General features: G+C 44.5%; 1 protein-coding gene across 1 annotated transcript; it reads left to right on the top strand.

The window, feature by feature from the left end:
- The first annotated feature begins 219 nt into the window (after positions 1-219).
- On the top strand, positions 220-23,911 carry LOC133445885 (NACHT, LRR and PYD domains-containing protein 12-like). Its single transcript, XM_061723396.1, has 10 exons — positions 220-522; positions 3,478-3,760; positions 4,012-4,095; positions 11,343-13,203; positions 15,314-15,487; positions 16,261-16,434; positions 19,166-19,339; positions 19,475-19,648; positions 21,819-21,865; positions 23,136-23,911. The coding sequence occupies exons 2-10, from the start codon at positions 3,487-3,489 to the stop codon at positions 23,669-23,671; spliced, it is 3,498 nt and encodes a 1,165-aa protein (XP_061579380.1). The 5' UTR covers positions 220-522; positions 3,478-3,486; the 3' UTR covers positions 23,672-23,911.
- The last annotated feature ends 1,762 nt before the right edge of the window (positions 23,912-25,673 follow it).

Here is a 25,673-nt window from a genome sequence, read left to right as displayed (position 1 = left end):
AATAAAGACGTTCTAAAATGACTCTCTAAATCTTCACATATCATTGGTTCCATGGCTCCACTAAGGGGAAGGCCGTCTCTGGTAAGAAGAAATCTCAGTGGAGAAACGCCCCACTGATGAGACGTGGAAAAGGGGAGTGTCAAAAAGCTGAACGAAGGTGGTGGTGGTTTATGGTCTCAAAGTCCTTTCATGACTCGGGTCAGAAATGTTTGGGGTGGAGTCTGAACGAGCTGCTGACTTCAGGCCTGTTCAGTTCAGACTCCAAGTGTCTTCATCTGCTGGTCCCCATGTCTGAGGTTTCTGTGTTTTTATATAAAACAACAGTTATTTCCTCTCTTTCACTTTTTTTAATAAATGAGGAACTGTGAGGAAACATGAGCATAGTATTTCCTGTTTGGTAAACGGTGGACCGTGGAGCCTTCCTGTTTTTCAACTTCCTGCTGGAGCACCTCCATATTCATTCTGTCCATCTGAGGAGGAGGACGACGAAGATGTAGTCAAGGAGACGGCAGCTCAGGGTTTGTGAGTGTCTTTTTTCTTTTTTAAATTAGTTGTGCTTCAGAACTCTGCTGACTGTTTCAAACCGTCTGTCTGACCTGTTCTATTCACCTCCTTCAAATCATTACTCTGCTGTGGAACTTAGTATCTAAAATGTCTGTAGGAACATGTTTAAACCACCAGGTGACTGGATAAGACTTAATATAATAACTCTAAAGTAAAGACTTGGAGATGTGGCTGCATCAGTGAATTATTTAATGATTTCTTGCATGTAAAAGGGTCCAAACATCCAAGTTTCAGAGCAGCAGGGACCCCGAGTCCCCAGAACAGCAGCTTTACAGAACAGAGCTGGTTTTAGACTAAATAACATGTTTGCAGCTGTGGAAGACATCTAAACCCAAACTGGACAGTACCTATCTGACCTGAGTGGACTCATCAGGACCTCACAGAGGGACTGGACACTCTCAGAATCCTATTTTTTACTTAAAAATCATTTCATATATCTCATAGCTATCGTTTTTGTCCATCGCTCCTGTAGTTTCTTGTGCTGGCACCCCTTTTTTCTCTTTTGTGCATGTTTGCAGGCCGGAGCCTCGGGAGCTGCATTCTGGCCTGCGGTCCCGGTCCCCTCCCCCCTCTGATCTTCCCGTTGCTGCTTCCGCCTGGCTGGCGGAAGCTGCCCCCCCCCCCCCCCCCCCCACACCTCTGGTCATCCCACTGCTGCTTCCACATGCCTGCTGTGTGCTGCTGACGTCCCCGACCCCCCCAGTCTTATGAGCCTGGTCCTGCCCCCAAGTGGGGTTTTTCCTTGCCACTGTTTTTACCTGCCATTGTTTATGTAATAATTGCTCGGGGGTTTATGTTTATGTTTATGTTCATGTTCTGGATCTCTGGAAAGCGTCTAGAGACAAAATCTGTTGTATTAGACGCTATATAAATAAAATTGAATCGAATTTAAATCTAGTTTAGAAAACATGCTTAAATCATTGTTGCTCGGTTACGTGCCTGAACAGGAAGTGGTGGATTTAACAGCCTGACAAAAATCAAAGTCCTCACCGGATTTGAAATCGGGTTAAATATTAAACAGATTCTTTGTTTGTCTATTTCAGTGGTGGACAATAACGGAGTAAATTTACTTGAGTACTGTACTTAAGTACATATCCAGAGGATTTGTACTTTACTTGAGTATTAGATTTCTTTGGTACTTATTACTCTTACCTGAATACATTTCCAAGACAAATATTTTTACTTTTACTCGAGTACATTTCTAGGAAGGCTGAAAAGTACTCGTTACTTTCAGGTCTGCTCTTTTTTCTTCTTCCCTAAAATCCTATTGGACACAAGCTGTTTTTGTCAAAGGAGGAACCTATCACAGTGCACGCTCTCCACTGGGATGTACGTAAAGCGGAAATACGTCAAGCCTCCTCAAAACGATACCGCCAAAGTAGCCTGCGTTTGTCAAGACAGAGCTGCAACAAGTGAAGACAACAATGGCTACGCCTGCGTCAGGAGAAGAAAGACAATCCGCTGAGTCGTCTGAGTCTGATACTGAGCCGGACTCGGAGCAGGGACTTTCGCAAAATCCTTGGCCGTATCTTAACTCAATGTTTGAGTTCGACCGAGTAAAAAACGAGGGCACAGACAAACCACAGACAAAATAAAAAAATTAGATTAAATTAAAATTAAATTAAAATTAAAAAATATAGTAATTTACTGATGTGGAAAATAAGAAATTTACTCTTACTCTTACTCTTACTTTTACTTAAAGTAAATTTAAAAGCATTTACTTTTGGATACTTAAGTACCTTTAAAAGCAAGTACTTTTCTACTCTTACTCGAGTAATATTTTGACTGAGCTACTTTTACTTGTAACGGAGTAAATTTTGACCAGTAGTATTTGTACTCTTACTCAAGTACTGGGGTCCAGTACTCTGTCCACCTCTGGTCTATTTCATTTTTTGTTAAAGATGTAATTAGATCTCTCAATAGCACATTGATAAAACACTACTTTTGACTGAAGCAGAACTCCAGGTGTAGGGATGACCACTGACAAAAACTGAACTCGCTGTCAAAGAGGAATAAGGAGAAAAACAACTGAATCAGTCTCATCTTTGGTGTTTCGCCATCAGAAACCAGAGTCCGGTAGAAGACCAGATTCATCACCAGGATCATTTTTGCAGGCCAACACACGGCCAAAGCAGACCAGAGAGACAGCCCCGGGGGTCGCCCACGAGGCCGGGCAGACCAGCGAGAACGCACGGGGGTGCGTCCCCGAGGCCTAGGCCTGGGTCTTGGCGCGGGGCCTGGACGCGGGGGGTCCGGGACCACCACCGACGACGCGCCCGAGACCACCGCCGGAACAGCGGCTAACTGGGGCTGACGTCGACGCCGTCGCTCCAGAGCCTGGAAGCTCCGGGGCCCTCCCCGAGCCAGGCGTGTTCCCCAGAAGGGGGACTTCTCCTCGAGCAACCTCCTGTTTTCCCAGAGGGAAATCCAGAGGGAAACACATTCTCCCGCTGGTTCCATTTGTGGTCGGACCGTTCTATCCCGTCTGGTGTAAGGTGTGGACCCAAACGCAGGAGAGCAGGAGGCAGGAGGCAGGAGTTCAACGAAAAAAGGGTTTATTTACCAAAAAAAACAAACTAAAAGCGCTGCAGAGCAGGATCAAAACAAACTAAACAGGGATCACATATATATAAATATATAACATATCAACTTCATTTTACATTTCTGCTGGAATCTCACATTTCCTTTATTTAGATACCAGATTTCATATAAAACTTTGGGATATGAGAGAAACTCACTTTAGATTAGGAACCTCTGTCCTACTGTCATTAAGACTAAAACTTGATAAAAATCAAATATAAGTTGTTCCCGGAGACTCCCTGGAACTCGCAGTGAAGATCTTCATCACTGGGTCACTGGACAGAACCTCAGACGTGAATACCTGGAAGGTAACAGTTTCTCTGACTTCATCAGGGAGGTGTGATGACGCCAGCAGACCTGTTGAACATCCTGGAAGATCTGGACAATGAGGAGTTTGATAAGTTCAAGTGGTTCCTGCAGCAGGCCGACAGCCTTCAAGGCCTCGCAGCGATCAAGAAGAGCCACCTGCAGACAGCGAACAGGACGGACACCGTGGACCTGATGGTCCAGACCTACAGACTTCCTGGAGCTGTGGGGGCGACTAGGAAGCTTCTAGAGAGGATCGGCAGGAACGACCTGCTGCAGAGTTTGTCTGCCAGCAGCTCCTCACCAGAAGGTTAGTCCAGAGATGTTTCTGTCTACAGACTACAAGGATAATGCAAGTGGTCCTCCTGATCATCAGGGGGACGCCAGACATCAAGGTCAGCCTCAGTATGCAGCATTTGTGGAGTAATGGAATTAGCCGCCTGCATGTATAGAAACATAAAGAAGAACATTTAAGTTCTTGGCTTAAAATAATTGAAATTATTTGCATCTTAATCATCCAGTTTACACCAGTTTCACTCTCATAATCCATATTTCTGTCAGAGAACGTCAGTGATGTTGGTGAAACTTCAGACAACGGTGGACCTTCCTCCTCTCAAAGTCAGGCTCCTCTTCCTCAATCTGAAGGTAAAACTGCTGGACTCTGGTATGTAAGATAGTTCTGAAAGACCAAACATCTGTCTTCTATAAGAATAGACCTTTAACCCCACCCCCTTCTAATCTGCTCATCATTTAACATGTTTGAGGGATTCTTATATTTGAGCATGAAACCAAAACCTGTCAGAATGACATTCAAAAACATAATGTAAGTGCGCCGTCACCTTAATATTTAGCTGTGTTTGAATCTGTGTTTCTGGTGCGCCGTCACCTTAATGTTTAGCTGTGTTTTCATCTGTTTCTGGTGCGCCGTCACCTGTTTAGCTGTGTTTTCATCTGTTTCTGGGTGCGCCAACACCATAATGTTTATGTTTGCATCTGTGTGGAGCTGCGCATAATAATGTCACCATATCTGTAATTGGATAACGTGCGCCGTGCGTGTCACTGCAAAGTTTTGTTGGAGGAAAAAAGATCTTTGAAATACTTTGAACTTTGAACTCTGAATAGCCAACCAATCTATCCTCTACCTAATGGATAGTGGAATATTCAGGCCGAGTGGGACCCTGAAATTAGCCGTATAGAGCAGTGGACGGACTGTTTCTGTGCCTACAACGAAATTGAATCCTGGCGGCGCCACTGTCCTAATGATTTATAAAGCATAGGACGGCTAACAGCTGCTGACAAAAACATGAGCTCTTGACAACAAACGCTCTCCTTCTCTGTTGGCATCAAGACGCAGTTGCTGCACAGACACCATGGATTTTGTCCCACTCTCGCCTCATCCCGTCTTTCTTGGTCTTCATTTGGCTCGTTTTGAGATATGTTTTCAGTGTTGTCCTCCTCCTTGACCTTGCGCTCGGGTTCAAATTGAAATGGCTGAACAGATGACATGTTTATCCTCTGGATTATCTTGTTGAACAGTCACAACAGTGTACGGGGGCCAGCAGGTGCAACCGACTGACGTCACTACCCAGAATGCATTGCGGTGTAAACAACAATGGCGACCTACGAGTTAGATTATATTTTCAAATTTTATAAAAACAAAGACATCAAAAAGGTTTTTTTTATCACATTGTTATGATTGATACCAACATTTATCTTTTAAGACCTACATGTCTTAATAGCCAGGGTTCCCTTTAACAGTGTCTTCTCATGCCCCATAGAAAGAAACACAAATATATAAGAATGAAGCCCTATCAAGATTAGTGGTAACAACAGAATCTGTAGATGATCTTTTGAACAGTTTATTTCAAAAACACTTGTGGTCCAAGATCATTTACAAAAGACAAAACAAAACAGAAAGCTCCAGCTGTGGAAAATCAGAATACAGAATGTAGGAAGGCAGAGTGAATTTAGAGAAAAACTTCCATATAACTGAGTTAATCGTAGTTAAAATGTTATTAAATTATCATTTACCCAGTCTTGGTCCAGAACAATGGAGAACAATTATGGTTATGACATACTTCTAATTAATAACCAAGGGTTGATCTGAAGAAAGGAAAGAGAAACATGGGTGATGGGCACCGCTCAGTGGATCGTGTTGGTGTCCCACATGATCACATCAGCGTAGCTCCATAGCAGCACATCTAGGAGGAACCTCTGTTTAAGACCAGCTGCTCTAGTCTTGTCCAGTAGCTGCAGCTATGACTACTGGCCCTAACACACTAGAGTTTACACTAAATATAGGCTTTACTAAACAGAAATGTTTTAAGTTTGGTTTTAAGTTGGTTCTCTAGTAATGGTTCTTGTCTTGATAGCAGAAGACCGGCATCCAGATCTACATTTGTATATTCTAGGAACTACAAGTAAATCTGCACTCTGAAAATGGAGAACTGTTAGGAACATAACGAACTATCAGGTCTTGGAGATAACCAGGAGTTTGGACATTTAGGACTTTATACACAAGTAACAGAACTTTGAATTGGGTTGGAGTTTTACCGGGAGCCATTGACCATCGGGCTAACAAAGCACCCCTTGAACGTTCCTGAGTTCCTCCTATCCCAAAAGGGTGTTATTTTCTTTTCATCAAAAAGTTGAAAACATTGCTGTCACAAGGTGTCATAATATCATTATTATCTACAGCAAGAACAGCTTCAAAGTCTGAGTTTATCTTCACAGCTTATACAGATGATACCCAGCTCTATCTAGAACTCTCACCAAATAACTACAGTTATATCACCTTATTATATTAATTTATCGAGGATGTAAATGACTAGATGCAACAAAGATTCCTCCATTTGAGCAAAGAGAAAACTGAAATAATAATTTTTGGGCGATAAGGAAATTAGGGTTTATTCAGTACGTTTACATGCAGCAGTTCAATCGGGTTCCAGATCGTATCAGATAATGACATGCAGAAGATTGGATCACTTGTCTGAGTATACATGCTGTTCAGAGATCAGACTGAATCAGACTGAATAATTCACTTGTAACCAGAGCATGGCTGACTCCGTGACGCTAGGTGGCGCTGTACCCAAGGTAACCGTTTCAACAAAGAGCCACTTCCGGTTGACCTCCGCTTAACAACAACAAGAAAGAAAGATGGCGTCCGAGCACCTCGACGAGGCTACAGCAGCCTACATTTCGTGCATTATGTAGCTTTTAGTGCTGATTATGAAAAGAACAACTGATCTTTTGACTGCAGTGATGATAGAAGAACGACGCCGGCTGTGGTGCAGGGTCGGCGCCAGAGAAAATATTCTGAGGGTGCACGAGGCTTATTAGGGCGGGCACCAAATCAGTCGTGTAGGACAGCATTTTAAGGAAAAAAGTGCATTCTCATTGCTTTCCTATTAATAATCTGTCTAAAACAGCCTTTCTCAACCTTTTTTCAGTCATGACACCTTTCAAAAGTGAATAAAATCTCACGACACCCCAGAGTAAAATATAATTAAAAACCGCACTGCATCGCTCTGACTGCAAATGCATAAGTCCCGTTTATTTTGTATTGTTGAGGAATTTATCAAAAACCAGTTCAGAAGTCATTTTTATAAGCAGAGCCGTCAGTGAAGAAAACAGGAAAGGTCAGGACGAGTGTTAAAGACAGAGGTGTCAAAAGTATTCACATTCATTACTCAGGTAGAAGTATAGATATTAGAGTTCAAAAATCCTCCAGTAGAAGTTGAAGTATCAACTCAAAAAAAATTTCTCAAGTAAAAGTATAAAGTACTGGTTTCAAAAATACTTAAAGTATAAAAGTAAAAGTAATATAAGGGGGGAAAAACCATTAAGGCTAAAAGCCATTGAAAATGAATGCCTCTTAGTATAATGCAAATATATTAAAGAACCATATATTTGCACTATTGAGCATTGACATGTGTTTCAGAGAGCAGACACATACAAACCAATTATGTTTATACTTCTCATCCGACCACAACCAAATTCACTCTATCCGGATGGCACAATTTAACTGGATAGTTTTTAAAGGCCGAAATGAAATAGAGTAAGGCTGTTTTTAAAATGTAAGGAGTAAAAAGTACAGATAATTGCGTGAAAATATAAGGAGTAAAAGTAAAAACCGTCTGAGAAAAAATTACTCCAGTGAAGTATACATAACCAAATTTTCTACTTAAGTAAGGTAATGAGTTCGCTCAGAGACCGATTTCCATGCACTTACATGATGAAGTTACCATAGGCAGGATAAGATTTTGTAAATTAGGATGCTCTGATTTGGCTCACCACAATGGGAGCCGTTCCCATTTTCTTTGTTTAAGACGTGTGACATGTGGATTGGTGTGAATGATCATTGGCTGGTTCCTTTGCGCCTCCTCTCAGTGCTCAACCTGTGTAGGAAACACTTTTGGCAAACATTAGTATTTTCATACATTTCAGATTCTTTTTTTTGCGTTATCCAGCCCTACCCTTTGTTGAGGGCAATTAGCAAATATATATTTTGCATGTACCCTGGAGGAAATCTATCAATCTGATCCTGTGACAGACCACAATTCTCTTTTGCTGTCAACCCTATTTTAGCATAAAGTTCACTGGGATTATCAACTACTTCCCTTTGAACTGTTAAGGCAATGAATATTGTAAAAAGGTCTGAGCTTGCTCTGGTGTGATTTTGGCAACAGCTGTGGGATTAAAGGGAATTCTACAAGCATCAAGTACTTTGCGCATCAAGTACTTTACTTTTCAAATCATGTGGCAAAGTTAGTGTAACAGCTGTTTCCTCTAGCCATTTTTGTTTATTTATTTAAAATCTCTTACTATTATTTAGCTCCAAATTTTGTAGGCAACAGATCTTGGATTTTTGTAAAATCCAGTCGTCATCAGAAGTGTCATCGTAACTTGATATCATTTAACTGGTTCTCTAATTTCATTTTTGTCTGCGTTGTGTTTTTAAATCCTTCTAGTAGAGCCATCAGCTTTTTTATTTTGATCAGTAAGCGAAGCTATTTGGGATTCTGCATTACGGCATCTACTTTCATCCCTCCAAAGATCTGAGGGAGTTTGAAGTGCTTTTAGTTATTTTAACAATATTTAATACTAACTAAGTAACAAACAAAACTAACAAATAAAACTATCGGTACCGTGATTACCATACATGTATTTAAAGAACTGAAAAACTTCCCAAAAACTTTCCACTTTCTTACTGTAAGATCCCTCCAAAAAACTTTCAATTACACTCACTTTTACCCACAAATCACTTGCTAATTCTTCCAACCGTCAGTCTACTTCAGAGCATACAAATCATTCCTGTTGATGCAAGAAGAGCTAGTCGATTCTTGCAGAAATGAAATATACCTCATTTGGGAGAGCGTGTCATCCCCACTTATAAAATAAAAACAGTTCCTCTACATACAGTATATGTCTATTTCTCACAAATATATCAGTGTTCTAACACTACGGACCCCACGTCCTGCATATGCTATAAGTCCCACCGGACAATGTTTTTGGTACTCAGACCAACCATGGCGTTCTGGCCATTTCTCTCTTTAATGTTACCCGAGACATTAAACCTTTTTAGAAGAGCGAGTCAAATTCTAAGGCAGGATAAGCAAAGCATTCTCGCAACACAATCAAATTCAAGTGTTATGAAATTGTCAGCATTCCTAAACATCTCTACAATAACTTTTCCCAATAACCCCTTACTCACAACCACACAGCGGACTTACCTAAAATTTCAGGATGACGTCAACCATTCTCCGGCACTCCAATTCACAGACTTTCGACAACAACTCAGCAACAATAATTTGGGATTTTGCAAGTGGATCCCTTACCTCTAAAATTTTAGATAGAGTCGCTGATTGTGCCGTTGTTCTGGAAAAGGAGTTTCCATCGAAGGTCTATTGTCATCCGGGTCACAGCACCAAATTGTTGAAGAATTTATCAAAAACCAGTTCAGAAGTCCGCTCGTGGTATAGAGAGTTTTTAATCAGTAAGCCGGCGGTGGGCATGACCAGCACAGATCAAGTCTGAAGTTGGTGTGCCGACCCAGATTGGTTTGATCAAAGGGTTTTTATACAAAAGTTCAATCAACAATGACAGGAATAAACCAGCCCAGTGAGAGCCAGTCAGAGGTGTGACCCTTTAGCTTTGGGACCACCCCTGAGGGATCAGGAAGCCCGTATATGGTCTTGTCTCTGTGGGGGCTGGAAGTCTCGGCAGGGATGCAAGATGCCGGACCTTGCGTGACAATGTCCCGGCAGGGGTCTTCAGGAACTGGAACCTGCATGTCTATGTCTTAAGGGGGACATGAGGCCAAAAGCAATCTGCAAGGTGTCGTTGTGTCCCTGCAGGGGTCAAGCGCTGCTGGAATTCTCCGCAAGGCGTCGTTGTGTCCCTGCAGGGGTCAAGCTGCTGGAATGTTTCATCAGTATCAATAACTTGAACACGATAACTGCACCAGAGTAGAAGTCATCGTTCACTGTTGTGCTTGGTTGCCACGCTGATGGACAGAAACTATGGTGATTTTTAAAAGAAAGACTGCCTAAAGAGACTTTTCCAGCCGGCTTCACTTTGAACGGCCGGTGTGAACCGGCCGTTCAAAGTGAAGCCTGATTCATGGCTCCGCGTTAAATCGATGCAGAGCCTACGCCGTAACGTACGCGGCGAAGCGCAGCGTATGTGCGTGTCGCCGCGTAACCTACGCCGTAATCTCTGCGTTGGTTAACGCGGAACCATAAATCAGCCTTAAGGCTGCGAGCGGTGTGGGAGCGATGGATGACTGAGGGGGAACAGTTTCACCAAGAGTGGAAGGCAGCGCCGGGCAAGTTATGCCACAGTTTGCAGATGGATTGTTGATGCGTGGGCTAACGTGTCTGCTGGGACTATTTTGCAAGCTTTTGTAAAAGCGTGCATTTCCGAGGCGCCGCACGGCACGGAAAGTGACTCTGACAGCGAGGAATTTCGGACTGGCACAGCTGATTTAGCGGAGCTCTTTAATGCAGAAACAGAGGATGAGGACATTGATGGGTTTGATTAATGTAAAAACTGAAATAAAGTAGCCTACAATCAAACAAAGTTTTGCTCCCGCTCTATTTTTAAATACGCACACTTGTGTGCTTGTGTGTGTGTTCTGCGGCGCGCGTGTGTATTGACGGCTCCTTTTCGGTCGGTGCGCCGTGTGTGTGTTTTAAATACAGAAATGACACAAAACTGAGGGTATGCCTCTCCACACGGCGCCCGTATGGTCGCGAAAATACGGTATATATATATATGAAATGTCAGAATAGGTAATTTTTTGACGACACCCCTGAAGCAGTCAGACAACACCCCAGGGTGCTACTACTGAGCATGCGCCGTCTCCTTTCACTTCCGGGTGAATCCCCTCCCCCGGGGGAAAACCCCACCCGGGGGAAATTCTCGAGCATGCGCAGACTGCAATATCTATGTCCCCGTATACATGCCGTTAACAACCCGATTGCGACTGGGTTATCTAGGTGCTCCAACCTGATTAATGAATCGGGTTAGTCAGTCCCACATAGGTCCGAACTAGATCAGGACAGGTGTTTACATGCAGTTTAAAAGTCTGAACGATGTCTTATCCGATCTGCAACCCGATTTAATTGCTGCATGTAAACGTGCTGAGTGATTACCTAAAAACTAAGGCAGTGTACACCAACAACCATCTGAAGAATCTTGCAAAAGGAACCCTCAGTGTCAAAGGCTAGCCTTGATCCCCACAGAAAGACCCTGAATTGCTGATTTATGGACCAAATTCTTGTATAAAGACTGAATAACCTGTAGCAATGGACCCCGGCTCCAGTTCAAAAACACAATATAAATTTATTACATCAGTTTAGCTCAAGCATTCCTCTTTCTGTTTGTCACAGATGCGATGGTTCCAGCTCCAGAAACATTCTCCATCACCTCTTACCAACGGATGCTTCAATCAAACTTCCAGGATAAGTTCATGTGCGCACAAGAAGGCTGGGCAGCAGATAAACAGCGTCTGGTTGATATCTACACGGAGCTGTACATCACAGCCGGCTGTCACGTTCACATCGACACACAGCATGAAGTCCGGCAGATTGAGAGGGTATGGAAGCCAGCAGAAACAGAGAAACCAGTGAAAACCAGAGACATGTTCAAACACTCTTCTGGAGAATACCGACCCATAAAAACTGTCCTGACCAGTGGAATCGCTGGAATTGGAAAAACCTTCCTCGTGCACAAGTTTGTGCTGGATTGGGCTGAACAGAGATGCAATCAAGACATACATCTTCTTTTCCCCTTCACCTTCCGTCAGCTGAACCCACTGAAGGGGGAGAAGTTCACTTTGGCACAGCTCATTCATGAATGCATCCCAGAAACTGTGGACATCAAAGAGGAAGCTCTTAATTCCATATTTACGAGTCTGCAGTCATCAGGAAACAGCAACTACGACAAAAGCAAATTCAAACTTCTGTTTGTGTTTGATGGACTGGACGAGAGTCGCCTTCATCTGGACCTTCATGTTGACGACATTCGCTCCGTGGATGTTACAGAGTCAACTAAAACAGAGGTTCTGATGAGGAAACTCATCAATGGGAAACTGCTGCGCTCTGCTCGCATCTGGATAACTACGCGACCTGCCGCAGCCAATCAGATCCCTCGAAAGTTTATCAGCTGTATGACTGAGGTCAGGGGCTTCACTGATCCTCAGAAGGACCAGTTTTTCAGGAAGAAGTTCAGAGTTGAGGACCAGGCCAACAGAATCATCTCCCACATCAGGACATCACGAAGCCTCCACATCATGTGTCACATCCCAGTTTTCTGCTGGATCACTGCTACGGTTCTGGAGGACATGCTGAAAACCAGACAGGGAGGAGAGCTGCCCAGGACCCTGACTGAGATGTACACAGAGTTCCTGGTTTTCCAGATCGATCTGACCAAAGACAAGTATGGTCCAGAGAAGAGCATTCAGTGCATTGAGTCGTTAGCAAAACTGGCTTTTCAGCAGCTGGAGAAGGGAAACCTGATCTTCTACGAGAATGATATGAGAGAGAGTGGCATCGATTTCAGTGAGGCGTCGGTGTGTTCGGGAGTGTTCACAGAGATCTTCAGAGAAGAGCGTGGGAGGAAGGAGAGAGAAAAGATGTTCAGCTTTGTCCACCTGAGTGTTCAGGAGTTTCTGGCTGCTGTTCATGTCAGGATGTCACTTATTAAGCACAACCAAAGTGTCATAGGCTTGCCAGCAAAAATGTCCCTGAAATATCTTCCACAACTGTTGAGCAAGAAGACCCCAACAGTGATCCACAGGATTTTCATTGACAAGGCTTTACAGAGTCCAAATGGACACCTGGATTTGTTCCTCCGCTTCTTCCTGGGTCTTTCACTGGAGACCCATCAGGATAGACTAAGGGACCTGCTAATAAAGTCAGACAGAAGCTCAGAGACCAGACAGGAAACAGTCCGGTACATTAAGAAGAAGATCAATGAGGACCTGTCTGCAGAGAGGAGCATCAATCTGTTCCACTGTCTGAATGAACTGAATGATGGTTCTCTGGTGGAGGAGATCCAGCACTACCTGAGTTCAGGACGTCTCTCCACAGAGAAACTGTCTCCTGCTCAGTGGTCAGCTTTGGTCTTCATCTTACTGTCTTCAGAAGAAGATCTGGAGGTGTTTGACCTCAAAAAATACTCTTCAGTGGAAACTTCAGAGGAGGCTCTTCTGAGGCTGCTTCCAGTGGTCAAAGCCTCCAAGAAACTTATGTAGGTGTTCAGAAGTCTGCAGATATTTACTGTAACTCATGTTTAGAATGTATCAATTCAACTAATTCTTCCAGTGGTTCCATTTCCAGTCCCGCTGACCTGCTTCTCTGTTTTAGTCTTCCACCCCATAAGAGAACCCTCAGATCACCAGAAATTCAAGCCTTCTACCTGTCTCAGTATAAGCCTTCCTTTCCTCCGTAGATTTTCTGATCACTGTTATCATTTATTTTCCTCAGGAAGTGTCCTCTCGCCTTTCAGCTCAGTTTTCTTGACTGCCCTTCTATAGAATACTGATTCTGACCCCAGTGACGTCCAGTTCCTTTCCAAAAATCTTGAAAAGGGATTGTGTCTCTTGCTAATATTGACCTAAGTGAGAATCAGAGAAACAACACCACTCTGGTGTCCGTCCTCTCCACGGCATCGAAGCAGTTTTGATTAAAATCACTAACGACCTCCTGGCAGCTGATTATGGACTATTACCAGTTCTTCTCCTTCTGGATCTGAACACGGCCATTGGCACCATTTCTTTACAGCATTCACATTGACAAGCTTACGATCACTGAAATCTCTGGTTTAAATCATAACTGTTCAGTCCCACTCACACTCAGCTATGGTCCCTTAAATCCCGGCCCTTTCTCATGACCTTGAGAGTTCCCCGAGGCTCAGTCTTGGTACATTTGCTTATCAATATGTACTTGCTTTCTTTTGGTCACATCTTCTGGAAGTTTGACATACATGTTTAACAAAAACTTTCAACGACACCCATATCTATATTTCTACCAACTGCTGTCCTACCACACCTCGATCATTCACTACCTCTGGCCATTTCTAATCCCAACCTCCACTTCTCATTTCTTTGCCACTTCCCACTATTGATTACTCTCTTTTCTTTCTGTCTGACCTTTCAGTCAAGTCTCTCCATAAACCTCTGTTAGTCCAAAATGCAGCTGTTCATGTAATCTCGAGGCAGGAAGTTCCTTTGCCCACATTCACTGCTTATCTACCCCTCTTCATCACCTCTAGCTAGGTGAAAGCAAGGTGTTGCGTCCGCCTGTATTTTCGATCTATATGACTTCATTGCTCCAGGTCATGATATCACTGCTATGCAAATAAGACCAGATGACCTTGACATCTCTTCACTAGTGGATGAAGGAACAGTATTTTAAATTAAACCACTAAGACCCAGGTCTTGGTCACTCATGTCCATACTCATGTCCACCAGGACTTTTAAATCAACATCGCCTCTACATTTATCACACCTTACAAACTGTTATCGCTGATGACCAAGTATCCATCTCTGACCAGGTTATACAAGTTACCGGATGTTGCCGATTTGCATTTTACTACAAAAAGAAAACCAGGCCATACCTAACCAACTATGCCCCCAACGTCCTGGTGCAGGGCAAGTCCTCCAGCTTGAGTTGTGAAACCATTAATGATGGTCCAGAACACAGTGGTGCATCTGTTTTTTTTAGTGAAACAAGAAAGATTCATGTCACCTAATTGCTACCAGCACTTGAATCATATTTACATGACTTCTGCTGTCCTGCAGAGTGAGGTCTGAGTTGGTTCCCATCTGCCTCCTTCAAACAGGTTTACATTCAAGGTTGCTCCTCACAAGAACATCGCCAGGCAGTGCCATTCCTTCAAACAAGACCCTCTCAGTCCAGACTTTCAGAACCCCCTGACAATCTGCTATGAGAGCAGGGGCATCCATGTCTCTCTTCTTCCTTCATTTGTCCCAGCAGTTTCTATTGCGCGTTTCTGTTTAAGGTGATCTTCTAGGGGAACTCTTGACTTTTTGAAAGTCACTTAAAAGCATCTGTTAAATACAATTTAATGTAATGGGACTTTGTCCACTGATCATGTATCTCTGGTTTTTCAGCATCTGCACTGATTGTCTTATCACCACCTCTGGGATTCTCTCACATTTGCAGTATTGATTCTTTCCATCTTCAAATCTTGACTCTGGACTATTTACCACTTTTTACATTTAAGCTTATATTTTATTTGTTAAGCTTCTACTTGTTGTGGGTATTCTTCTTCTTCTTGTATTGGCTGGTCTAATAGTCCTTTGGAGTTTGAGAGACTGCCCATCTCTGTCTTTAAGGCTGGCTGGCTGTTATCTGTCAGAGAAAAGCTGTGAAATACTTTCATCCCTTCTGGACTCCAAGTCTTGTGGTCTGAGAGAGCTGGACCTAAGCGCCAACCACCTGCAGGGTCCAGGACTGAAGCCGCTGTTTGCTGGACTGCAGAGTCCACACTGTCAACTGCAGAGTCTCAGGTGAGGTGATGTCATGGTTTTATGTGAAGCTGATTGAGCATCAGCGCATGGAGGTGATCACATTTCTTTTTTTGGTTGTTTTGTTCTTAAAGTTTACTCCATGATCCAAGCAGGACCCAGTTTACATTTACCTTTATTGACACTTTCATGGGAAGCATCCTCACGATGAAGAGCAGCACTTACATTCAGTCCAGTCCGTAACCCTGCTGTAACCAGTCAGTACTGAATCTATGCAGGAAGATGGTGAAAGGACATTAAAAGTAAGTGTGATCAAAGATCAGACACCAGTCACTATTACTCCCCTATAAATGCAGCCTGGCCAGCCATGTGGACTGCATTTCAGCTCTTGCCTTCAGGCCGGTTGTGATGGAAACATGATGTTCCACCAACACTGATAGTGACCAGTGACAGCACTGACGGTTGTTTGTGGGACACGTGACAATAGTGAGAACAACACTTGTGAACTTGAACCAAACCGAAACATGATTGGATGTCATCTGGTGTGAACCGAGGGCGCACCACGCTGCGTACCAAAACATGTGAATGCACACTTAAACACTTCAATGGTTACATCTTCAACAACCGGCGGAGGAGTGTCAGCAGCCGTAATGCTCCTGTGAGTTTCTCAGACACTCCTGCATCTGCAGAAGAAACCGCCTCTGGACACTACTGGAGAGACAAACCACCAGTCAGAGAAAGGAAGCATGTGGCCGGGTTTGTCTGGCATTGAGATCATTCAGACCATGACAGAAGCTTCCTCTGTTTTGTTTCAGGCTGAACCTACGTGGCTTCACGCAGAAAAACTTCTCGGAGATCTCATCAGTTCTCTCCTCTCAGTCATCATGTCTGAGACAACTGGACCTGAGTACGAACCAGCTGCAGGATTCAGGGCTGGAGTTGCTGTCAGCTGGATTGGAGAGTCCTCACTGTAAACTGGAGGTTCTCAGGTGAGCCCATGAAGCTGTTTTTGAGGCCAAACGCCACTTGGAGTTTTTGAACAATCAAAACACCCAAAACACTTCTCAGGTATGTTACACATTTTATATCAGTTGGTCATTCGTTCTCTCACAGTCATCTATGATGTGCTCTGTAAAAAATACCAGCTAAAATACAAGAGAGGAACACTCAGTTTAAGATGAAAATGATTCACTCTGAGTGAAATCATCCATCTCTGAAATTAGATTTATTAATTTGACAATACATCATAATTACTACTAATACTACTACTACTACCTCTACTTCTACCACTACTACTACTGTCATTTAGCAGATGTTTTTATCCAAAGCGACTGTTGAGGAATAATATAGAATCCAGTTCAGGAATCCGCTGTGGTGTTGAGAGTTTTATTTAGTAGCTGGCGGTGAGCGGACCAGCACAGATCGGGTCTGAGTTGGTGTGCCGAACCAGAGTGGTTTGACAACAGGACTTTTATACAGTAAGTTCAAAGCACAAAAGGCAGGAATAAACAAACCAAGTGAGAGACGAAAAGCAATTTACAGTCGGATGTGATCTGTGGCCAAATGTCATTATCAGGCATTTGGCATGACTGTCACTAAGTTCTAAATTACCCCCTAGCAGTGTTGGGGAAGTTACTTTTAAAAAGTAACTAGTTATAGTTATAGTTAGTGCTGAGAAAATGTAATTAGTTACTTTACTAGTTGCTCAATTATAAAAGTAACTAGTAACTAAGTTACTTTACTTTACTTTACATACAAATATTTTTTTTTATGTAGTGGAACAATAAAACACAAGAGATATGTTTAGAAATCTTGACAGGAATATTTATTGTAGCCTCAACTTGGCCTTCAAAACAAACAGTGTAGTTAGACAGTCACAGTAGTGCTGTGCAATATGAAATAAGATGTCTACACTAATTATTAGCAGCATAGTGTTAACTTAACTATACTTTTTATTTCCCTTTCTCAGTGTAACAAATATGTAAGCAGCAACTGCTCTCATTTGGGTATGTAACAAATAATTAACAACTCCACTATTTTAACAGTGTAACAATTATATGAAAAAATAAAATAAAATAAAAAATAAAATAAACTGTCAGATTGCAGCTCCTGTGCTGACCTGTTCTGACATCATAGTGACTCAGTCATGAATGATGACTCTACCCACTCACTCATTTCACCACAATGTTTTTACCGTCCTTTATCTCAATGAATTCAAAATAATGTTTATACTTCCATCCTGCAAAGCACCCGATGTCATTGTCACTGCTGTCTTCCATTGTAGCTACGCTTGGTGTCTGTTCGCCGCTCGCCGTCATCATGCACCGTTATTAGTTTGACTTCGTTTAGTGTTGTTTATGTGTGGCGGGCGGTGTGTGCGCTTGGGTGCATGCTGTGTGTGCAGCCGCTTCCTGAAAGGCAAAGGCCCGCCCAACTCTGTTTCTGATTGGCTTACCCACGGAAGTTACCCAGTGTGTTAACCAATCATCATCACTTTCTCTGTAAGATTCATGTTAGTCTGAGAGCTCACTTCCACGCTCTTTTGCTGCTGCTTGTTTTGGTAGGACTAGGAGGAGGAATTGGATTGTAAAGAAACTACCGAAAATAACGGAACTAACGCAACTAACGGACCAATTTAATTCATAATAACGATAACGCCACTACCAAATGGGAAAAGTAATGCGTTACGTTAGAATTTAGAGAGAAAACTAATTTCGTTACTAACGTAACGGGAAAATACTCGTTAGGTCCCAACACTGCCCCCTAGGGTGTTCTCGTGGTTCAAGTCTGTGTTGAAGCTACTTCCAAGGTGTCGCCTCCGCAGGTGGTAGGAAGCTGACATTCAGGTCAACCACGGTGGTGTCACAATGCCTCATTGTTGAAGCTACTTTCAAAGTGTCGCTTCTGCAGGGGGTAGGAAGCTGACTTTCAGGTCAACCACGGTGTCACAATGCCTCATCATGACTTACATCTGAGAGAACAACACCAGCAAGAAATCCCATAGGAGGGTCCAGCTGGATCAGTGCTGGTTAGACTGCTGAGTCTAGTTGAACAAAGGTTCTGCCATGCTAATGCTAGAATTTCTTTTATTTTTTATTTTCACCCAACCCAACAGTCCCTTTATACAAGAAAGCTACTTCTAAAAAGACACCATCATGCGATCATCTTGTCATAAGTGCATGCAGCTTTCTCAGTGCTGAGTCCTGCAAAGAGCTGGATCTTCTAACTAATTTTGAGGAGCAGAGAAGTTTACTAGATGCAGAAGTGCTCCTTTAAAGAGCTCAGTCTTTAGCTTGCTCTTAAAAGTAGAAACAGACCCTGCAGATCGAACAGAGGGATGCTGTGGGCGCTGAATGCGTGTTAAGTTCCCCCATGACTTCAGCGCCCACACCCTGGGGGGGGTTGGCGATAGGGCCTTTCTGTGTGGAGTTTGCATGTTCTCCCCGTGTTCCCTTGGTAGCTAATGTGAGCTACCCTCACAAAAACATGCCAGCCAGATGCGGTGGGGAGGAAAAAAAACAACAAATGACCAGTCAGTAAGCCCCATGCCCCTTAGTTACTGTTGCTAACAGTCAAATTATCATCGTTGTGTTTTACTACTAACTTTGAGTATGCCACTCTTGCGCTTATCACACCCAAAAACTAGACTTAAACCATCAGGGATTCCCCTGCTCTCCAGGAATGTTGATTCTAATTATTGACATAATCTTTTTGAATCAGGCTTCATCAAACTGGCCTGAGACAGAAAAGCTGCCGCGAGTTATCATCAGCTCTCCGCTGTCAATCATCATGTCTGAGACAACTGGACCTGAGCATGAACGACCTGCAGGATTCAGGACTGGAGCTGCTGTCAGCTGGACTGGAGAGTCCATTGTGCAAACTGGAGGTTCTCAGGTAATGTTTGGATCATTTCGGATGGTCAGTGACAGTTCTTGTCATGTTTCCGTGGACACAGTCTGAGTTGTTGTGGTGGGCAGATGGTGAACGTGGCTAGAAGTTAGGTGTGTGTGTTGGCGTGTGTCTTTGCAGGCTGTCGGGCTGTATGATCACAGGGGACGGCTGTGCTTCTCTGGCTTCAGCGCTGACCTCCAACCCCTCTCATCTGAGGGAGCTGGACCTGAGCTACAACCATCCTGGAGAGTCTGGAGTGAAACTCCTGTCTGCTGGACTGGAGGATCCCAACTGGAAACTGGACACTCTCAAGTAAGATTGCACTGTCGTCCAACCAGCGGTGAACATAGGCTGAAGCAAATAAGGTCTCAATTTTAAGAGAGGCTCCTCTGTATCCAGAGGAACCACCTCAGGTGGTTCCAGTGGTCATGGTGTCTGGAAGTCTCCCTGAGGAGGTGTTTCAGGAACCTCCAACCAGCAGGAGGCCTCGAGGTAGATCTAGGAAACACTGGTGAGATCATCATCTAGTCTGGGAACAACTTCTGGAGGAGCTGGAGGAGAACCTCTGATTAGACTTCTGCACCCACTGTCTGAACCTGGATGAGAGGAAGATGGATGGATGGATGGATGGATGGATGGATGGATGGATGGATGGATGGATGGATGGATGGATTGGTGGATGGATGGGTGGATGGATTGGTGGATGGATTGGTGGATGGATTGGTGGATGGATGGATGGATAGATGGATGGATGGATGGATGGATGGATGGATGGATGGATGGATGGATGGATGGGACAAGGCTGGTGATCTTTTGGTCCTCAGAGAGCTCTGCAGTAAAACCAGATGTGATTCTCTCATGGACTGAGGAACACTGACATCTCCTCTGGAGCAAAGATCATTAAATGTTATGAGGAAAGATTGAAAACTGTTTTGTGGTCGGATGAATCAACATCTGGAATTGTTTTTGGAGACCATGGAGGCATGTCCTGCAGACCGTAGAAGAGAAGAACCATCCGACTGGTTATGAGCTCAGTTCTGAACCATCTCTGATGGTCTGGAGATGCATTAGTGTCCATGCTGTGGGCAGCTGGAACATCTGGATAGGCTTCCTCAGTGCTGAAAAACCCATGGAGGCTTCTTCCAAAGGTTTGAAACAGGGCAACTGGACCTCTTTTTTTTGTTTATGTTTTATCCTGAAGGATTCATCAGCTCAGATCGATGGGTGGGGCGTTTCAGAAAAACCAAATGGAGGGAAGAAGAATGAGACAGGCATAAATGCCAGGAGTGTCTTAGAAACCCAGAAGCATCTTCTCCAAACACAACATACCTGTCCGTTTCAAGCCAGCACCACCCTCTGACAAAAAACGGATCACCTGAAGGACAAAACCCCCCAACAGGAACTGAGCAGCATCATCTCTGCAGCCCAGATAAGCAAGGAATGTCTGACCTTGACATCGGAAAAACTACACAACAAACCCATGGACCAACACAAGAGAGCATCTCATCAGGTCCAGATTCAGGTCCATCTGCATCTCCAGGATCAGTCTCCTGAAGACAATAATGGTGGCTTGCGCTCTCAGGAGGTTTGAAGAGCAAACGTCAAACATGAAAAACATCTACGACGCAGGACTTAATCTCTTACTAGATGGTTTCACAACCATCCACAGTTTGATTCATGTGACCGAAACCAGGTAAAGAGCTGACAGTGGATAGAAGATGCTAACGACCCACAGAAGGGACGGTCAGTTATGTACATATGACTTCTGTCAGTCCTAATGGAAGTGGTGCTAAAACGGGATTCAAGACCAGTTAGAATGCAGCTCACGAAAAAAGGATGTCCTGGAAGCTGATTAACATTGTCTCCACTGTAAATGGGACGACTCTGCTCTCGTCTCCACTGGTAAGTTGTTCCACCCCTGAAGAAACACGTGGAGAACTCTCTGGACAGAGATCTTCTTGGCTGAGGAGAGGACAAGGCCTGTGTTGTGAAGAGTGCAGTGCTCATGAAGGGGGGTTAACCTTCACAGCCAGGTGATCTACCTGCTGTCAAGACCTTTCACCGACAGCAAACATCTGGAGCATCATGGGACCTAAAATCCAGCAACAAAGGTGCAAGTCTCTTGAGCAGCTAGAATTCTGCGGTTGACAGGAATGGGACAGCATTCCTCTCCTGAAACTAGAAAGATATCAGAAGAACAGGAGAGGCTACACAACGATAAACCTTCCCCCGTTCCAACGTTTTACAGATGTTGATGACATCAAACGTCCCAACCTCGTTAGAATCAGGGTTGTACGATATTGTTGGGTTTAACAGCCTAGAAGCTTCTTTTCATATTCTTGTTTGAAATTTGACCAGACACATTCCATCCTTTGTAAATGTATCCAAGACATTGTTGAAGATATACATTTTACAAGTTTCCATGCTAGTCTTCGGTCAGAATGAAAGGTTTATGATAAAGATTCTTCCCTTCTTCCCCCAGGCTGGATCAGTGTGGAGAGCAGAGGCTGAAACCTGGACTGAAGAAGTGTGAGTTTGAGTTCAGAATTACCATCAAATACTTTAAAGCCACTCTGTAGGAAAAGCACTTCTTACCATATGGGGTTGGAAGAACAGAGAGTCTGTTGCACAAACAGGAATGTGGAAAATCCACTGTTCCTTTACTGACCACTGGGGTCGGGATCCGGACCTGCAGTTTCATTTCTGATTTGGTCTGAAACGTGGTAAAACAGCCTGAAGCAGCTATATTAGCAATTTGACGCCATCGCTCGTCCCGCTGCTTGAGAGCCTGGCAGGCAACTGTGACCGGCCTTGGCCCACCAGCAGAGAGTCTAGCAGCCACTAACTCTGCTAATCTGCGTTTCAGGACTGGCAGCGAGACTGGTTTGGCAGGTGAGGATGTTGATAAACAGAATCTTATACTCGATACAGAATTTGATAGGAAGCCAGTGGGGCTGTTGCAAGGAAGGTGTTATATGAATGATGGAGGAGGTTCTGGTGATGATGTAGGCAGCAGGGTTTTGGGCCAGTTGCACTTTTATGGATGGACTTGGCGGTTATCCTAAACAGAAGGGAGTTGCAGTAAATAAGATGCGACGTGACCAAGCCGAGTACCACAACGGTGGAAGGGATGAATGGAGAATGAAGATGTTTCACTGATGGAAATAAGCTAAATGGCTGATGGCTCATTATCGAGGATGACACCCAGAGTCTTTACACTGGGGGAGGTAAGCGGAGGAGTCATCAATGGAGATAGGGAAGTTACTCCATTTTGATAGGCTGGATTTGTTGCCAATGAGTAGATGTTCAGTATCCTTACTGTTAAGTTTTAAGAAGTTGAATTATTCCCTCTAAACAATCAGAGCAAAGTGGGAGAGAGGATGGACGTGGGTTTGGTGGACTGATAGAGCTGGGTATCATTCGCATGTGGTCCAAGGACAGAGCCTTGGTGAACACCAGAGGAGAAGGGGGATGGGCAGGATATTTATTTTTATTAAAAAATTACCAGTGGGGGTGAGTCGTTCATCAAAATTGTTTTGTTTGTGTCAAATGTAGAATCTGTCAATGTTTGGATCAGGTAGGGTTGGGGGACATTCTTACCAACATGATCCAATATGACACAGGGGGTGTGTCCAGTTCTCTTTATACAACTCATAAGCACAGTGTGGTGGCTCATTTGTCGACCCAGCAGATGCCCCCATAAGGTCAGACCTGCTTGTGTTTTTTCAGCCAGAGAAAAAGAATAGCAGATAGAAGAAATAAGAATCAGATGGTATTTTCTTTTTCATCTCTCCATCAGATTTCTGTGAACTTGCTCTCGACACAAACACGGCTCATAAACAGCTCATAGTGTCTGACGACAAGAAGAAGGTGAGGGCGGTCAGGGAATATCAGGCATATCCCGATCATCCCAACAGGTTTTCCTTCTGCCAGTTGCTGTGCACGGATGCGCTGACCGGTTGCTGTTACTGGGAGGTGGAGTGGGAAGGCGTGGTTCATGTGGCAGTGAGCTACAAGAGCATCAGGAAAAGAGGAAATCGAAGAGACTGCCTGTTTGGAAAGAACCACCAGTCGTGGACTCTGAGCTGCTCAGATCGCGGCTACATCATCGAGCACCAAAAGAAAGGCCGGATGCTTGCTCCGTCCTTCGTCTCTAACAGAGTAGCCGTGTATGTGGACTTCCCCGCCGGCACGCTGTCCTTCTACAGCGTGACTGATGCTCTGGTCCACCTGCACACCTTCAGCACCACCTTCACCGAGCCTCTCTATGCTGGCTTCGGCTTCTGGTTTGGTGGCTCCGGATCTTCGGTTTCTTTGTGTTCTCTGCAGGATTAAGCATTAATCCAAAGAGACTCACTAGTGGAACATGGTGGCTTCTACCGGGGATTTGGTATCATGCTGTTCCAGGTTCCACAAACTGACAGACATGAAAGAACATCCCAATGGCCTTGATAAGCGACTAGAATCTGTTGAATGATGTTTTAATTTGACAAAGAGGCCATAAGTTATCATCTTCAAGTCTTAAAGGAGATCATGGACATTGATTTGGCCATGTTCCGTGTTCCTCCATTGTTGAGGTGGCCGATTGGACCTGTGGCTACAAGAATGCTGGAGCCCCCCTCATCCACAGTCCGGAATCCCAGCAGTGTGGTCCTGTGGGTTTGATTGCCCTGCAATATTCAGCTCATTTTTAAGTGGTTCACAGCCAAGTGTGAAGCAGCAGGGAGTATCAGCACTTCCACATCCGAGACCAGGGTTCTCAGTGAGACAAAGATGGAATGTCCCCTCCAGGAGTTAGCTGCGGTATCTCAGGGTCTTGTTCATGAGTGAGGGAAGTTCAGTTGTCTAGGAGAGGCTCGGAGTACAGTCGCTGCTCCTGTGAGGAATATTGCTGAAGAAGGCTAGGGCTGAATAATTACCACAACAACCATCACTGATGTACCAAGAGTCCTGAGGCTACATCAAAAGACCATGACCCCACTCAAATACACCTGATGGACCAGTTTACCTGCAGTAAGTTCCTCAAGGGTCAGTTCTGGGGCTCAAACTTTTTATACTATATATGCAATGTCGCAATGTTGCAATGGCTTCCAGTGCAACTGTGAGAAACCTTGGTGTTGTTTTCGGATTTGTCGTTTAAACCATATGTTAATCAAATTTGTAAAATAGCATTTTTCCATCTTCGTAATATTGCAAAAATTAGAAAAATCCTCTCGTAGAGTGATGCAGAAAAACGAGTTCATGCGTTTGTATCTTCTAGACTAGTGTTGGGCGTCGCCCATGTGAACTCTGGACTTATAAATGTGTATGAACATTTTGTGAATGTGTATATTCAACTTTGAAACTGCTCAGCTGAAAATCGGCTGCAATGTGCCTCCTGGTGATCTTGGCCGAGAGAGTCCGTTTACGACCCCCACTGCCTAGCTCGAGATAGTAAGTTTACGACACCTAGGAGGGGGGTCAGGCGCAGTATAGCCCCCACAAACCCAGCAGGGTTCCCGCAGCCCGCGGAACTCAAACTCCCGTCCTGCCCAGTGCTCACTCTCTCTCCTTCAGCCAGCGGACCGAACGGACGTTCCTGCCGACGGTGCAGCCGCTGCCGCATCTACTCCCCGAGAGCCTGGGGCGGGGGGGGAGCCGTTCCGGACCTGCATTAACAGGCCGGGCGTAAAATCCGATACCAGAGCGCGGCGCTCTCAACTTTCTCTGTCTGCTAACTCCTTTCTTCCTTTGAGCACTTTCCCCACACCAGGGACCGTGCGTCCAGGACGACTGCTCCGCCAGAACCCGCCGTAGAAGCTCCAGCCTTGGACCCGCGAACCCCTCCCGCAGCCCGGCGACACACACGGGACGTGAGCCGACGTTCCGAGGGAGGAACCGCCCCCCCCCGTCGCAACGAGGCCGGTGTTGAGGCCGCGGTCAGGACCAGAGAGCCGGCGTGAGGCGCCGCTGCAGCAACTGTTGCCCTTTTCTTTTTGAAGTAGGAGCAGGACAGAGACTGAGGGACCGCTCGCTATCGGAGCATCCCCGCCAGAAGCAATCGGCGGTGGGGGCAAAGCTGAACCGGACCTCTCCGACACCGGGAACCCCCGGCAGGAACCCGGTCACCACCGACAGAGCCCGCAGCCCAGATCCAGAATCCAGAGGAGACGTGAGGTGGCGTGTGGGCGATCAGTCAGTTAGAACGGTGTAAAGCTGAACTTATGTTTAATGAGATTACTGTATGCGTATTACTGTACGTTATCATTATTGTGTTCTTTATCATCATTTTTATTATTGCTTTGATTTCTTTTTCCCATTCCATGCATTGAACTTTCATTTCATTTTTTTATTGATT

Source organism: Cololabis saira, chromosome 1 (assembly GCF_033807715.1).
Source record: "Cololabis saira isolate AMF1-May2022 chromosome 1, fColSai1.1, whole genome shotgun sequence".
Classification (NCBI taxonomy): domain Eukaryota; kingdom Metazoa; phylum Chordata; class Actinopteri; order Beloniformes; family Belonidae; genus Cololabis; species Cololabis saira.
This window is presented reverse-complemented; position numbering and strand designations above follow the sequence as displayed.